We start from the raw sequence: 18151 nt of genomic DNA, 5'->3' as shown, positions 1-18151 counted from the left end.
AATTAGTTGTTAAGAATAAGAGGGCACTAGAACACCCCATGTCTTAACATGTGATAAAATAGCCAAGTGCACACCTGCCCTAAGGGAATTGTTGAAATTTAAATTATTCCAAAAGAATATGCATCATTCAATAACAACCCTATTAGAATCCTTCACTATGTTTAAGATGCGTTTCAGCCTGTAGACTTATTTTCATATTTATCCCATTATTTATTTAGTATTTCCTCAAATATCAAAAAGTAAAGGTGTTTTTTTGCCTCCTTCAATATGATATTGGTTCTTTGGGCGTAAGCCAGGTGATCAAGAGTTGGCCAGAGCTGTAACATAGTTGTCTTGCCTGTCAAGGTGTTTAAGAACAATATGTAGGTTGCAAGAACTTTCATTTGCCTCTGACATGTTAATTTAATAAACAAAAGTCTACAGTATCTGTGAAGCAGCCAGTAAATGAATATTACATTCAAATTTACATTTTTAACAGTTAACTTACCCCTTGTTGTTAGCAGTAATGGGCAATAAAAATGTTTAATCACATGATTTTATACAGAGCAAGGAGAACCTTTTCATTATTTATGGGGACCAATGCTGAGCAAACACCAAATTATACCAAATTGCCATGTAAAAAATCTCAGTTTACTCATGTTTATGGTCTATGTGTCAGATATTCTCATTCCAAATGCATATTTTTTTCTAAAAGTTAAATACACCACTTAAGAAAAATTTCATAAACAACAGGGAACGTATTCAAGCAGGGTTGAGCTTTTGAATTGAAGTGTATGTATATAACTGTGTATATTTTATGCTGTGTAGTGCGTTCTTCCTCTTCTTCATCATTTTGCACTTATTTAATTAATTTAAAGTATTTTGGTGTTGCACATCTCATCAGAACAGTTGTCAAAAGTGCAAGTTCATTTCATTGTAATATGTAAATTACATCCTATGTACACATGAAAATAAACTTGACAGTATGCCTCAGACAGACAACATTTTAAGGCATATCTGATGCAGATATTAATTAAAATCTATTTACTGAATGTAATAATTTTAATTAGCTGGTTAAGCACTGCATATCACCTGTGAGATAGGTTAAGGTCGCCATATAATTGGACCCCTAGGGCTATGTCAGTGTGGATCTGTAAAGAAAAAAAAAGATATTTCTCAGTATTTTGGCTGTATAGACTTTATTAGGTGTGTAACCGAAAAGGAAAAACCAGGGAAAAAGCTTGGAAAGATGAGAAGAGAAATGAATGGGTAGATATTAAAAAACTTCCATTAGAGAGGATGAAGGTAGAAATTAAAAAGTTAAGCAGAAATATTGGATCCAAATGTAAGAAAGAGCTTAACTTTTGTTTTTCTGCACAGTGTCTTTGAAAACCTGTGGAAAAAGAAAGAAAAGAGATCAATGTGTGGATGTGATAAAGGGATATAATGTGTTCTATAACACGCTTTGAAAGGTGTTTGATTTTAACAACTCAAACATGCTTCTTGAAACAGTCTGCTAGCCAACTCCCTATTGCACCTACATTGATGGCTGAATACTTTCTACAAGAAATTCAGTAAATAGGACTTTTGGACTGGCAAGAGGCCTTTTATTTGATATTGAACTTACCAGAGGGACCAGTTTAAAGGGTATTGTTGGTGACATACTTGCATTGTAACAGAACCCCTGTGTCACTTACAAAGTGCCTGGTGAGGAGTGTGGCTCTTCTCTGTAGAGCCATTAGATTAACATAATATACTGATTTTTATCGAACCTTTCACTCAATTCAATTTTTTGACTCGGTGCATTAAAAATCAAAATTCAGGTATCTCAAGTAGTTGACAAATCTCCTAGTTCATAAAGTATGTTGAATGATTTTTCTATCAAAAGAAAAGCAATGTTTAAAAGGCTACCAGTTTATTTAGATATCCATTTGGCAAGTGGCATGAGGGTAAGATTAATTTTTAATCTACATTACACTGGGATTGGAGAGAATTCACACAGTTCTTTTCAGGAAAGCAAAATCATATTTACTGTAGGCTACCATCTCATTTTGACCATGATGAACTTAACTGTGACGAGTGGTTCTTTTTTGTTGGGTGAATTATTCTTTTATTGTGTGTTGACGTTGACCTATACAATAGGGTATTGGCTGATTCATGCCTGTACTAATTCCTGTATACCAAATAAGTAGTATAGTTTACAAATGATTGAAGATTTCCTGACTCGAAAAATCATGTTATGCATGTGTGGATCTAAGTTTGACACACAGTGGTGGATTCCACTAAAAAAAAAAAAAAAAAAGAATTATTTCATCCTTACGTGTCGCTTACCTGGTCTTTTAGGAAACATTTTATGCTTACCAAAAGTGAAATGCACACAGTATGCAAGATGGAGATGCCTTACAAGAGTCAACGAACAAATATATTCCAGTGCTTAAAAAGATATAATATTTCACTCCAGATAAGTGATCCAACTGCTAACCAGATGACTGAGAAAACAATTAGTTCAAGGGTTTCCCTGCTGAGGAATAAAAAATGAAGACCGTCTTTAAGGTATCTCATGTAGTTTTTTAAAAAAGTATAACTCAAAATATTTCTGCTTTAAACTAGTCCTAATTTCAATATAGTCATTGACTAGAGCTGTTGGTTTGCAAACTGTGTGATACATAAGCAGCTCTCAGGTGATACACAAGGGGAACACACAGACCCCTGAAATACATAGCTGCTGAACCTGTGTATCCATGCTTTGCCTCATCTCAATTACAACCCTCTGCCTCACACTGCTCCTGTTAAAAGACTTCACTGGTTTGTTCTTCTCTTCCATATCCACCAACAATAGCAAGTGATTGTCTCTTTCTGCTTACCTGGGGTGTGATGTAACCCCACACTCTTATTCCTCACTTACCTGAGTTGATTTATACTGGAGTTAAAACTGCCCAGGGACTGTACATCAAAATTGAGAGTTTTTTGTGAAAAAGAGCACCTTAACAGGCAAGTTTTGTCTTTGTTTTGTCTCACCCCCTCCTTTCCCAGTGAGAAGCTTGAACCATATATGTGTGTGTCTCTTTCTTTCTCTCTCTCTCTCTCTCACTCTCTCTCTCTCTCTCTCTGGATGAATCCGCCAGCATTGCAATATTTTTTAGCGTGCTGTAATTTTTATAACAGTAGAAATTGTCCGATTACTGAAAAAGAAATACACAATGCGGAACAAATACAAATGATAATAATTATTAATAATAAAATAAGTGTAGCATTTCATTTTAGAGTTTACAAATATTAATAAACAATGTAGAGCCTTTGTTTCAAACAGAGTTGTCCAGGTTCAGGAGTCTTCATCCTTCCTTAAAAAATAAATACTGTACAGTCAACAGGGAGAGCCTCAAGGGTGAACTGTATAGCCAAAATTAAGACTCCACCTGCTCATTGACTTTGAGTTGTTTTTCACTGTTTTTTTATAATTTGTGAATACTTGTTTTGATCTGAATGCACATGTAATTTTATAATTTCAGTATATTAAAAGTATGGCAATTTTAGACTCTTTTTTATTTCATGTCCTATTTTATTCAATTCATATCTGATAAGATAATGTTCAGAAGCTGCCTTTCAAAGACAATCACTGTGAGGAGAACTAACTCTTAAGTTTAAATCAAGTGTATGGTAACTGCTTTTTAAGCAAAAGACTTCTGTGTCAAAGCAAACCAAAATGGTTAATGCCAGTCTGTCTTACAGTTATTATCTTTTAAGCGTGGAGGGAAATCATTAACCAGTGTTCTCATAAGACTGTTGAAAAAAGCTGAAATATGAATAATGGGACAGTTGCATGCAGAAACAACAGGGTGTCCAGGGTTCTAAACTAATATATCTGTAGGTTTTCAACAGTGAGGCATTTAGTATTGGGAGTGAGTTACTTTTTGCTGATAAGAAGGGAAATGGTAAAAGTTACCTCCTGCTGATAATCATCTGTCAGATCCTGTGTGAGAGAAAGATAGGGTCATTAGAGAGTTGTTTTGAAGATTGTGAAATATAAATGTCCTTCTACCATTCTCCCCTTTGTCTGCAGATTTGATGACAATATCATATTGATGCTACACAACGAGTAAAGAATGAAGTTCACCATGTTAAACGTGGAACTGTGTTTGTTGGGATAAGAAAGTTTAGTCAGAATTTGGTTAGGACTCTGATTAAATAATCAACAAGTACAAAATGTTCGATTCAGAAACTATGCTTGGGATTAATGAAGTTAATGGTTTCAGAGACAGGACCACTTTTCCATGGAAAGTGTGCTACAAAAGATTATGCAGTAAAATTGGTTACGGTCAAAGTGGATTTGAGGATTTGTTTATTGGTGCCGGAATGAATAGTGGATTCATGCTGTCCCTTGCAAATATGTCACCAGCAATAACCATGTAAACAGTCTAAAAATCTTTTATTATTTACTGCATTTTTGTAGGAAGTGTCCAGCCATCTTCATAGTTAAAGATGGTGATGACTAGCAGACCGTTTCAATAAGCACTTTCAAGCAGTTAAAGTCAAAGACCTTACATAGACTGTTTTAGAACACTTGATTCACTGATCTGTTTGTTTATGATTTTCACAGATAAACAGAAGAAATTAAGCTAATTTCTCCAGGTCTCAATGAACAGCTAATTTTTTAATCTGTCTCCACAGTCAGAAATGTAGTTAGGAAATGAATGGCCACAGGTACGGTCCTTGTGAAGGAAAGATGTGGTAGACCAAGAAAAATATCTGAAAGGCACAGCCAAATGCTGGTTAGATTGGTCACAGACAAACCACAGACCACCTCCAGAGAGCTACAAGAACATCTGGCTGCTCATGGTGTCAGTGTACTTTGTTCCACAGTCCAGTGCACTTTGTACCAAAAACAGCTTGTTGGAAGGGTGATGCGCAAAAAGCCTTTTCTGAGTACTTGCCACAAGAAGAGTCGCATGAGTTATGCAAAAGCACATCTGGACAAAGTTTGGAAAAAACTACTGTGGACATATGAGACTAAGGTAGAGTTATTTGGTCACAACGAGAGGCGCTATGCAAGACGAAAAAAAACACACAGCATTCCAGGAGAAGAACTTGCTGCCTACTATAAAATTTGATGGAGGGTCCATCGTGTTATTAGGCTGTGTGGCTAGCACAGGTACTGGAAACGTTGTTAAAGTTGAGGGCCGCAAGAATTCCCCCCTGTATCAGCAGATTCTTGAGAAGAATGTTCAAGAGTCAGTCACAAAGTTGAAGTTACACCGGGGTTGGATGTTTCAGCATGACAATGATCCAAAGCACCTTTCAAAATCTACCAAGGAATTCATGCAGAATCACAAGTACAGTGTTCTGGAATGGCCATCCCATGCCCCATACCTGAACATAATTGAAAATGTATGGATTGATTTGAAGCAGGCTGTCCACGATAGGAAGGCATCAAGCCTGACTGAACTGGAAGCATTTTGTATAGAAGAATAGTCCAAAATACCACCAGCCAGAACTCAGGGACTTGTCAGTGGCTATAGGAGGGGTCTATAGGCTGTTATTTCAGCAAAAGGAGGCTCTACTAAATATTGATGGGATTATTCCTTTGGGGCACCCAAATTTATGCACCTGCCATTTTTTGTTTAAAAATATTTCACTACTGAAATGTTGCTGTTTCCATAAAGTATAAAATATGTTAAAATGAAGTTACTGCCTCAAAAGCTTAGCAAATTATATATTGATACAGTGATGTTTATCAAGGGTGCCCAAACTTTTACATAGCACTGTATATTACCTTATTTTACTTTTTCTGTTGCACATCTGGTAAAGACTATACAGTTGAAATGTTAGGTCTTTTAACATTCTTTACAGAATATTGGACTTAACCTTTTTTCATCATCACTTAATGTTTTCTCTTGTTATTTATACTCTTTTGATCAATATAATTCCATAATTTCCTGAGTTGTTTTTAAGACCTAACACCATGTTCTATTTAATGCTTGTTCAAGAACTTCATGGCATTATTTTTCTATATTACCTTTGTAGGTTTTGAAAGAAAAGAAGATTCTAGTATGGATTTTTTTACTGCAGAGCTTGCCTGAGTTGGCCTATCTTATTTATTTATTCTACTTGGTAAGTTTGTACTATGCTAATCTGGTGAATCCCATTGTATTTTGCCAGTTGAGCAATTGCCTGTCCTGGCAGCACTGGGGAAAAAAGCAATAACCAGTACAAGACAGGGCATTATTCCATGGCTGGACACAGAATATCCTCAATCTCACTAGTTCATTTCAGAGTTTTTTGATTTAATAAACATGTATCATGATCCAGGAAGAAAACTGCACTGTACCTATATATACTTCAGTAAACATGCAAACTTCACATAGATAGCGACCAATCTATAAATTTGCCAAGAAGACATTATCCATACTATTACAGTACTGTCTCCAGACATTACAGTTGACACAGACAGGATTATTCCTTGGGTTTATGAATTGCACACCAAATTAGGACCATTTTTCTGTTGGTGTAGCCCCAGTATTTCAATGCCTGATGCACTGTGCTTTCAGAATTGATATTCTGCATGCAAGCTGTTTTTCTTTTTTGTTAGCTTGTATGAGTCTGGCCATTTTCCTTTGACCAGTCTCATTAATAATACTTTTTTGCTCATAGAACACTGGCTTCCTTGTTTTTTGAATTATTTTATGTAAATTACAAAGATTGTAATGTGTAAAAAATCTTATCAAAGTAGCCATGAATCTGTCACTACCATCTACACTTGAAGCCGTTATGATCACGATTCTTTCCCATTCTAATATAATGTACAAAAGTGTTATAATTTCTACTTGGTGTGACCAAAATATATGCTGATCCCCTTATATTAAAGTCAGCATTATACACTTTAATCATGTCTGAATTGTTTGATTTGTAATTTTAAACAGTGACACAAAAGGGTTAATTAAGGACAGATATGTCATTATGGCACTGTAATGTAAAACTTGAAACAAGGAATTCTTTTTTTTCTGTAAGGAAGTAAAGAAACAGTCAAGGCAACTTAACATCTTTGAAAGACTCGGGAATATTTTGACATATAAAGCTATATGTCCTGTAAGAGTGTATGTAGTAACATTTTCTGACATCTGTTTTTTTTTATTTTTATTTATTTTTATTTGCTTTTGAATACACCAGTAATTACTAATGAAAAGAACGTCATGGCTTCATGGCAAAACTCAGCATCTCAGTGTTACAGTAAAGTAAGGCCAGTTGAACTGAATACTCTGTTTCTGCTGGACACAAAATTGTGAACACATAGTGAGAGGCATGATCCAAACACCAGCAATAACACATGCAGGCTCTTTCTTAAACATGTCTGCAAACATCTTTGCTTTCACTTTTTTTAAAAAAACAATTATTTTGTGAAAAGTGAATCCCATACCACACATAAATGATATGGATGTCAAGTTTTACATGCAGTTTTGAGTGAGAATTATTGTGTTAGAGTTTCTGAGGTATTCATTCATTTGTTTGTATCTTAAAATGAGGCTAAGAGAAAAGAATATGACCTGTGGAGAAGGGGAAAAAAAGGAATTCATTTAGAAGTCAGCTGAAAAGGAAACCCTGGAAAAGGTCTTCCTTGGCAGTAGTGGTTTGCAGGATTGGTGAATATAGAATCTAGCATAAGAAATTTGACTTTCAATGGACATTCTTTCCCAAATAATGGTTGAGGATGACTTTTATCAACAAATACCTGGGCAAAGCATTAATATACAACTAAGGCCTTTTAATGAAGCATTAACAAGCATGTTAGATTGCCTGCTGAGAACTCTGCTCCTTTCTGTGTTTCTCTGCTTAGTGATTGCATTTTTGTCACTGTGCAGACTGGATAATCTTTGTAAGTACGAAATGTCTAGAACAGTTTATTTAAACAGCTGAAATTATTTTGTGCTAAAGTAAATTGAATTCTGAATAAAGAAAAGTCCAGAAAACCGTATGTCTAAACACTGCAAAATTATGCAAATTGTAGTGCTCTAATAGTTAGAATGCTTTGATCAGGTTTATTCAAGGCCAATAGCAAAAAATTAATTTTGTGTTACTTGAATTTTCTGATTCCAATTTTTTTTCCTTTACCCTTTTAAAAACTTAATTTACACTACACTTATAACCAGGAATGTAGAAGCTTTAGGTTCTAAATTAAGATGCTGTCCTTGATATTTTATAAAGTCCATCTGTAGACCACAGGTATTATGTGTTATATTTTTTATAAATAAAATTAGATTCTGTTGGCTTATTGTTAAGTAACCAAAAACTACTAAAATAAATAAAATGTCATTAAAATACTTTTTAAAACTAATAAAATCTGTACAGAAAAGATTTATACATAATTGGCTGTGCCTCCCATCTAAGACTTGTTGAAATATAAGTAAGACCTTAGTGTTAACATTTGAAGTACATCATACAATGCATGTTGTGTGTCATTTAGTATGAGATTCATAAAAGCAGTGTTAATGATTGTGATGTGCCAACTCTTAAAATGACAAATGCAATGCATTTTATTACTAAAATTGACAGGGGCATAGCAAGTAGACTGTAGACACTGTCACTTATTGTTTGTTGGCTTACTCAGTGGTATAAGCAACAAAAATGTGGCTGAGACACTTGAAAGTTAAAGTTCAGAAGATTGCACAATGCCTGAAATAAAAGAGAAATGGTCAGATTTCACAGTCAACATGAAAAGGCGAGTCGCAGCCCGCCATCTATTTTTTCTGTTTCAGACAATATTACAAAAGCTGACCCCCATATGATGGTCAGGTGGTGGTGGTGCTGCTGTGGTAAGCACATCTTCAGATGCAGGCTGTGCACACACCTCTGCCTTGGAAACCGCTGGGTGGCTATCTGGCTAAGTGCTGACTGACGCTGTCTTGGAGTTGCAAAATGCAATAATTGATGCTGTAAGGGATATGGGAAATTAACTAAGCAATATAAGGCCTGTACTATGTTATATTGACCATAAATTATGTTAATTGGTTAAAAAAATAAATGCTGCATCTGATTTACCTGTTTTTACATTATGCTAGTTACATTCAAACGAAGTTGTAACACTGTCCAATTTGGCTGTTCATTTGGTGGGTCAGGTTCATCATACCATATCTCTTCAGGTATGGCAAGCCACAATTGTCTGCCACATTATAAAGCACGCTACATGCTTACACAATTTGACACATGTTCTGTGCACTATAGAGCAGCACTTTAATAAAGTGAAAATGCTTTCAAATTATGTAAGAAAATTCATTCTCTGAAGGTACTTTTATAGCATAGACACCAAGTACCACAGTGGATCGATTCTCTGTTCTTTATCCTTAAAAGTACTGCTTGCCTTTTGGCGCACTAGTTGGAAAAAGCACCTGCGACTGTGCAGAGCTGTCGTTTTTATAGGTTCTCCAGCTAATTACAATTGGAAAACCTGATGTTTCTGTAAATTACTCTTTGATGTTTTCCAGTTCAACCACAGTGTAAGGAGATCTTATCTATCTGGATGACATGCGGATAATACCATCCTATATAGTTGGCATGGTGATGACTCAGTGATGACTGAGAAATGCCTGATCAGTCCGCAAGTTCATGTTAAAAATGTCCTCTGGCTGAAACCCCAAGAGTGGACAGAAGTTACAATCCTCAAAGTTTGCCTTTTTAAAGCTGGCCCCGGTTGAGTACACCGCTCCAAGAGGATAGCTCTTGGAAATCCAAATCGACCTAGAAGCCAGTCATCATCATCTATAAATACGAGCTCTCTTCTAATTCTTCCATTTGTAATGTCTTCTAACAACACTAAAGCAGTTGGAATAGTTTGGTCATTCTGTGCACCTTTATATTGTTACAGAATGATTACAATCAAGTGTATTCAATGACAAGTGAATTCAATTTGTAAACAATATACAGTTAATTTCGTGTAATTGAGGTTTTTAAAACCAAGTGGAAACGTGCGTACGCAAGGCAGGAGGCTGCAGTGAAAATGCGCGTGGCTTTATGCCAAGTTTAGTTTTTGTACATCTCAAAATAAGTATGGAAATGGGCATTCACAACATCTTTGTGCGTACGCACCTTTTATACATGATGCCCCAGGTCTGTTTTAGAAAGAGAGGTTAGATAATCTTGTGTCTCATTATGAATACTGTCAAGCTATAGCAATATTAATGACCAGTGGATATGCTGCTTCCGGAATGCTGGATTTCAATTGGTTCACACAATCCTGGATTGGTTGATTCAGTTTAACATTAGTTTATGGCATTATTTACAGGCCATTATGAGTTTATGAGTAGGCTTTCAACTACGGACTTCAAGTCGGAGAAACAAAGGGGAACAGCCTCCCAGCAGAGCACAAAGTGCTGATGGCAGTGCATGACATTTATCAGCATATGTTCCACAAGAGAAGCAGCACATCAGCAGCTGATACTAAAGAAAGGGAGCTATTGTGGAAGAATATCACTAACAGAGTAAATGTGTGAAACAGTTAATCAGTAATATCTGTGCAATCTTTGTGTGGTAAATCATTAGATTATGTGAACTGCGTAACTGACAAGATTACCTTACATGTAATTTTATATGCCCTGAAGAGAGCATTGTAATCTGATTTTGCAATATTATTGATAACCTACGATGTTAAGTGTTCAACAAATGTTGTTGTGCTAGTCATTATTGTGGAGGATGCTGAAAATTATCTTGCCTGCAGTGAACTTTGTCCTGTAATTACATGTCAAAAGAGACTAAAGGTTAATTATTTTCATGCACAAATTTGCAAAATAAGACATTTAACAGCACCTACTCTTTTAATGTAACTTACCCTGTTCAGTCTTGAGACCTGGAATATTTGGCCTCAACATTTGTAACTACTGTATATGCATCACATATTATCTTAAAATGGAAAAGCGAATACATTGATATTTGTATGGAGTCATTAATGTACATTATTGTGCTTCTGTCTGTACATACACAATGAAACTGTGTAAAGATTTTCACAGATATTATTATAATGATTTTAGAATATTGAGGATACAAACTGGTGTGCTTGGCTAAGTAACAAAGTATACATAGTAATCAAGTGTGAGAGTAACTATGTTAGTTAATGTGTGTTTAGTGTATGTTACTGTGGTGATTATTATACATAACTCATAAACTTAAAATGATAATGTGAATACAATAAAAGAAACATGAATTAAATAAAGACGATGTTGCCAATTTCACCATGATTCTGCTGTTTGCGTTCTATCAAATAGAGCATCACAATCATCTCCATCATTTACACTCAGTGCTTTTATAAAAGGATGTTTGTTTCATTCATGCAGCCAATTGCATGGGTTATTCCAATGTATTATCCCATTTATTCATTTATTTGAGGGTTTTTATCCAAAGCAACTTACAAGGAGAGTGAAGTCTAGTAAAGTGTAACCATCTGTTGGGTTGATTATGGCCACCTAAATAAATAAAAGCAAAAGGGAAAATAGGAACTAAAGGCAACTATATAAGTAGTGTAAACAGTAGTAAAAGTCATTAGCAAAATAAACTACAATACAATACAGAGGTGATATCTTGACTTTATTACATTACAGAACCCTAAATGAAAACTACATTAATAAGTGTATTAGGTACTTGTAGAATTTGTCTTCAGACGATTTTTGTTAAACACTGAGGGACTACGCAGAAGGAGGGAAGTAGAGCAGTTTCCACCTGCAAATCTGGTATCAGTTATTATTGTTCAGAAAGTGCTGCTGTTTTAAATTGATTGCACCACTAGCAATTTTGTGGAACTCCTCTTTGACGGTGGTTATTTATTTCAGTCTGTATGTGTGTGCTGGCACACTTTTGTGATTCTCGAGGCATCTCAAGTGTTGTAGAGAAAACCGCCATTACCAAAAAAAAAATCTAATGTCTCGGATGTAAAACAGTAACATTCGTGCAAACATTTCTTTCTCTGATCAGGTCTGATTACTTTTCTCTGGCCAGAATTTATTGAAGAAGTTGTGCCTCTGTGTCGATTTTTCATTCAGGAAAAGGACATTTTCAATATTTTATTGGCTTGCTTAAATGTTGGGATTAGCATTTCTGACAGGATGTCAACAACCTTTGATCTTATGATTGGATGCTCAACTCCTTAATTATTGAGGCATTAATCATTCATGTTAATATTGCTCTTTTGCAGGTTAGTTTCAGGGCATTGGTTGCCATAGTAACTGAGTTGGATTTTGTTATATCTTTCTTTCTGGAACAGGCAAGTCTTGAGCCCCTTCCAGAAAGATGGATTAGCAAGTTATCCATATTTTTGCCTTCACAGATCACATACTTCTAGCTTGATTTATTCTAGAAACACTTGTTTGAGTAAATCAAGATTTTCTGGAATGAATCTGGCCTGATTTCCATGAACCCTGTTTAACTTTAGCTGAATTTCACACTAATCATGCACTCTGGAACAGACTCTGGGTGTCTTATTCCATTTGTTTAACTGGCAGGTTCTTATGGTCTCTCTGTTTCTTGCAGTTCTGTAACTCAGAAAGACAAGAGGAAAATATTTTCTTAACACTAGAATCCCTGAAGCCTATGAAAAAAGTCATAATGCCAGGCCATCTTAAATTCCTTTGCACCTCTTCATCAGCATCTTTCTTTTGCAAATATGTCAATCAGCACCAACAGCAAGCAGCCTGCTATACCATATCCCTCACTGACACAGCTGAAGTTCTCCCACCTCAAGTATCTGGGAGTGAGGTGCTTTGAGTTCTATAGGGTAAATAATGTATCGTTATTTGGAATACATAAATTTCATGTGTGTTTCATTTCTGCAATGATCTGGGTAAATGTTGGATGAGAGGAAATGTGAGGCAAGAAATGTTGAACACATAACTAAAACAGAAACTTTTTCCATATTATAGTAATAATGACATGAAGTGTATAATGACTTTAAAGACTTTAGTCCAAATATCAAATAAGCGTGTGTTTTTATTCAAGAATATAAACAAAGAAAAAAAAAATCATTCAATTTACTTGTTGCTGTCAATGAGTTAAAAACCCAAACTCAAATGTGAATCAACAGAAAGTTGACATGTCTTCTTGGATGGTGCAAAGGTAAGAACTGCTGCATTGTAACCAAAAGGTTAATTTGTCAAAATACAGTATCTAGGTCTTCCTCATCAGTCTTCACCAATACTTTATGTACAGTAGTTTGTTAGCTCTCACACACACACTTGTATAGTTCTGATTAATAATTTAAGGCACATTTTTAACTCTTAGCTCCAAGTTTACAGTCATTTCACACGTTATGCATATGTTATCACCTGCCATGTTATACTCAGATTGTTAATGATTAGATTGGATAAACATTATTAATCTCATGGCAAAATTCAGAACATTTGTTAACTGCTTGTGATACGAAGTGTAAGTCTTTTTAAACATTAGAAGATATAGTCTGTTGAGTGTTTTCCTGTCTTTCTCAGGTCATTAAGGAATGGGGAGCTGGTGAGTCATATGTATTGGAGGCTGCAGCCATCATTGGCGCATTCACATCTGTTTTTATTAAGGCCGTTCTCTTCTGGGCACTTCAAAGACTGTGCAAGTGCTTTGGGCAAGGACTGCAAGAAAGGAGTATGTTGTTGATTATTGCATTGATACAGATGAATACAAATTCTTTTTCTTTTTTTTTTCGGGTATAATACAGTTTAAAAATGACAACTCGTATATATAATAAAAATGAAAAACTTGATGAAAAAGGTGAAACTGGAATGCAATATATGGGTACTGAATAGGCTTGAAGGAGACCTACCATCAAATATTAAGAAAATTTGCAAATTGAAAAATCTGCTAAAAGAAGCTGTAACGCAATAAATTATGATAGTCAATTTTAGTAAGTTTAACACTTTTTTTCAGTAATGTAAGAGTGAAGATTACATCCATCAGCCCTGATTGCTTAATCAATGTAAAAGCCTAAGTTAGCAGAATGGTCATTTAGTTTATTAAACAATAAATAGTAGTTTGAATAAGAGAATGGAATGCTTCAATACTTTGTGTTCATGTAATGTATGTTTAGATTTATTGATTATGCTGCATTTCACTGTCCCTTAGATTTCAAAATTTGGCTTAATGTTTAATTTTTATTTGTTTTTTTTAAGTGTTTGCCACTGAGGAGCAAGGCAAGATTTGATGATTCGTGATCCAGACCCATTTTCAATGTGAAGCCAAAAGCAAGAGTGAAGCTGAGTCACATGGAGACGTTGCTTGTCAACCATTTTAAGCAGCCAGTTGTTCATTCCTTGCATTGTTTCAATTTAGGCAAATAAACCCACTAGAAACATTATTTAAGAACTTTTACATAATATTTTTTCAGGCAGAGTTGAATATTTTTGTCAGTTTTATCTATGCATCACAATTGTATAATAAATTACGGATTTTTATTTTGTACAAATGAGCATCTGAAAAATTTTTGTTTCTTTTGTTAGCTTCTGCATATGGATAACAGATTTTATTGAGGGATCAATTTTAAAAATTTAACAAAGAGGAAAAGTGACAATGAAAAAGAAATTGCCAAATTGAAAGTTTTCTGCTCTGCACTATATTGTATGTTTTGCACTTTGATAAAGCACTTTGCTAACTAATTCATGTAATGTTGGGAAAAATTAAAAAGTACTACATATGTCACAGTATATGCAGTAAGCTTGACTAAAGTGAATACAGTGTCACTCAGGTGTAGGGTGTATGTATATTAATGTGCTCTGAGGTGAATTGGTTCTCTGGTCAGTGCATTGAACCTGATGTTTCCATGATGGACTTTGACCCATTGTTGACCATTTATTGGTTTAAACAGTTTTGTAATTATTCTACATTTAAGTTCTGTCATGGACTCTGCATTAAATTAGGAATTTTTAACCTATTGGTCATTTTTTCCTCTTGTGTCTCAAAGACAGACAGGTCAATTTTTCAATGTAAAAAGGCCTCTTATAAGTGAGTAATAGTGTGTGTGATGGATTTGCACTCCACCCCTTGCTGGTTCATGCTTTGCTCCAGATGTGAAAGAATTTTGGCACCCTGTGACCCAGAACTGGATTAAACAGATTTGACAATGAATGGATTATTGTTTGCACCAAGGTCTGAATGATGTATATTTGTGCTTTCCTAAAAGCTCTTTTGCAAGAAACTAAGGACAGACTCACTCATTTTCATCATGCTGTTTATGTTCACTATATTCATTTGCCTTCCTATTTTTTTCTTTAACATTTTTACATTGCTTTAGGAAATAAATGTAATATTATTTTTCTGAGCTTGTTCAGAAGCTTTCATATAAATTTTAAATTATATTGTAACTATAATGATTCTAAATATATCAACCTTTTCATGATTTTATTTTTTCATTGTTTTTATTATTTATTGTATGCTTTAACATGAGGATTTTTCACTTTTTTTTTCTATATTTTCTTTAACTTAGAAGTAGAGAAGTATCAAAAATAAAACAAGTAAGCTGGAGTTGTATGTAGCGGAGTACAATAATAATATAGCAATAACACAAATCTAGCTAAATAACCGTGATGGGGATGAGTATAACATAGAAGAATGCACATTTTAGGAAGGATAGACAGAACAGAAAAGGAGTTCAGGTGGCTGTTTATGTCAAACAGGATTTAAATGCAAGTACGGTGGAACCTCGGTTCACGAACGTCCCGGTTCACGTACAACTCAGTTCACGACCAAAAAGATCGCCAAACTTTTGCCTCGGTTTACAACCACACACTCGGTATACAAACAAGCCAGTTTCCCTTCCCTGTCTGAGCTGAGCTGAAAGAGAGAGAGAGAAAGAGCAAGCGAGCACGTGCCTGCTAGGGAGGGGAAGGAGGAGATTGCTTCACGTGTTTGCTGAACAAGCCAGTTTCCCTTGCGTCCTCAGTTGAGCGAGAGAGAGAGAGAGCAAGAGCGAGCGAGCACGTGCCTGCTGGGAAGGGGGAGGAGGAGATTGCTGCATGTGTTTGCCTGCCTATCTGTAGGCTGTAGTGCAAGCGAAACCATCCCCCTCCCCCCACAGGCAGCCTGAGAGAGAAAGAGCGCCATGCTTTTCATTTAAGCAAAGCCGCTCCTTGTGCATTGTTTTCAATAAGACGTGCACTCTCTTTGTGCTCTACAGTATTTTGTGTGCTTTTGTAGTTAACTATGGCTTCTAAGCAAGTGGAGAGTGGTTAGAAGAAAGTTTTGAAGAAAATTGAAATCGAAGTAAAGAAAGAAATTACAAAAGGTGGAAAAACTGTTTACCAGTTTACTCATTTACCAATCGGAGAACCCTCGTGCTTTCAAGCAGCATAATGTAAATAAAGCCAGACTGCCAGTAATGTGGAGGGTCACAAGAATGTTCTTTTTGGAATGGCTGCATGAGGCTTTCACTCCCACCAGCTAAACAGCTAAAAGCACCAGAAACCCAAGAAATCACAAGAGAGAAAACACCTGAAGAAAAACACTTCATGCCAGAACTCGTTTCATGCAAGGTTAGTTTTCTTGGTGGTTTTTGTATTACGGATTTTTCAAAAGTAATTTTTTTAGTTCATAATGTGATTTGTTGCAATGTTATTTTTCTCTTTTTTCAAATGTTCGCTTTTTTCCTTGTGCTTAAAACTCATGAAAGGTTTACAGATGGAGTTTTTCATAGCGATTAGGTGCGATGTTACATTTCTCTTTTTCAAATGTTCGCTTTTTTCCTTGTGCTTAAAACTCATTTTAAAAACATTGTTTACAGCGATCAGGCTTTAGGTTTAATAGTGTGATCTCCTGCAATCTTACTTTTTTGTTTGCTTGTGAGTTGTTTTTTGCAAGCGCTTCGGATTTTTTTTCTGCTGTGCTTAAAAGTCATTTAAAAAAAAAAAAATGCTGCGCGAGCACGTGCTACAGAGAGATTAGAGAGCGTGAGCAGCTGACAGGGAAGGGATTGGGGGGACAGATAGGTGTGTGTGTGTGTGTGTGTTTGTGCGCTCGCGCTACACAGAGAGAGAGCACGTGAGCCAGCCTGCTCCTGTAGCTGAGGGAGGGAGGGGCTTTGGTGGTGTGTGTGCTACAGAGAAAGAGCACGAGCGAGCCAGCTCGTGTAGCTGATCAGGGAGCCTGGGTGTTTTGTGTCAGTGTTATTCAATGTTTTTACATTAGTTTACTATTACACTGTGGATTCTATGGTGTAATTAACTATATTTGTGCTTAATCTTTACATATTTACATACAGTTTGTACGGTCTGGAACGGATTAATTGTATTTACATACAATCCTATGGGGAAACTGCTTCGGTTCACGACCAACTCGGTTTACGACCAAAGTTCTGGAACGAATTATGGTCGTGAACCGAGGTTCCATTGTACTATTCAGTTGTACGATAAGCTCCCTCTTAGTGAGGACATGTGGCTTCGCCTGGGAAGCTTTAGGGAAAGAAGTCTTTCTTTAAGAGTGTGTTATAGACTGCCCAATGCAGACAGTAATTTCAATGCACACCATTTTAGTAGTAATTGGGGACTTCAGTTACCTTAATATTAACTGGGATAAACTTGCAAATAGCAGAGCAGAAGAGGAAGTAATTGGTGAATGTTTTTTAATGCAGTATGTTAAAGCACATGTCTGGATTTAGTATTCTGTAATAATGAGGATAGAATGAAGGGTATAGAGGTGAATGAACCACTAAGGTCAAGTGACCATATTATAATACACTTCTCAGTGTTTTGGAAGAGTGCAGAGGCAAAAACTAAACTTGATAAGTTTTAACTTTGAGAGGGCAAATATTGAGCAGATGCAGCAGAGTTAAAGGAGGATAGAAAGGGTCAAGCTTTTAACTGTGGAGACAGTTAAGGAGCAGTGGAATAGGTTTAAAAATGGTTTACTTGTAATGCAGGACAGGTGCATACCTAAATCATGAGTAGGAAACTTTTAAAAATCTCTGAGTTAATAAATGTGAGGGCAAAAATTAAGACTAATTAGTTAGGCTAAAAGACAGGAATATAGCAGAAAAGGGGAAAGGTGACCCAAAGAGATTCTTTTAGTATTTAAGAAAATAGTATTTAAGCAATAAAAGAACAGTCATGGAGGAGGTGAATTGCATCGGGAATAGTAAAGGAAAATTTAAAAAAAACCAGCGAAATAGCAGATGCTCTAAACTCACATTATTCTAAAATCTTCATATGTTAGGAAGTGAAGAATTTTC

At 35.7% G+C, this 18151-nt stretch overlaps 1 protein-coding gene across 2 annotated transcripts in view; it reads left to right on the top strand.

Annotated features, from left to right (window-relative positions):
• LOC120531047 overlaps nt 1–14859 on the top strand; it is a 75465-nt gene extending 60606 nt beyond the window's left edge. The window contains exons 7-9 of one of the 2 annotated variants that reach the window (XM_039756028.1): nt 6001–6087; nt 13434–13581; nt 14106–14859. In XM_039756028.1, coding sequence (XP_039611962.1) covers nt 6001–6087; nt 13434–13581; nt 14106–14137 — 267 coding nt within the window. In that variant the 3' untranslated portion in view covers nt 14138–14859. The remainder of the gene's footprint in view (nt 1–6000; nt 6088–13433; nt 13582–14105) is intronic. The other variant, XM_039756029.1, reaches the window with a different exon arrangement.
• Nucleotides 14860–18151: the final 3292 nt, after the last annotated feature.

Source organism: Polypterus senegalus, chromosome 6 (assembly GCF_016835505.1).
Source record: "Polypterus senegalus isolate Bchr_013 chromosome 6, ASM1683550v1, whole genome shotgun sequence".
In the NCBI taxonomy this organism is placed as follows: domain Eukaryota; kingdom Metazoa; phylum Chordata; class Cladistia; order Polypteriformes; family Polypteridae; genus Polypterus; species Polypterus senegalus.
This window is presented reverse-complemented; position numbering and strand designations above follow the sequence as displayed.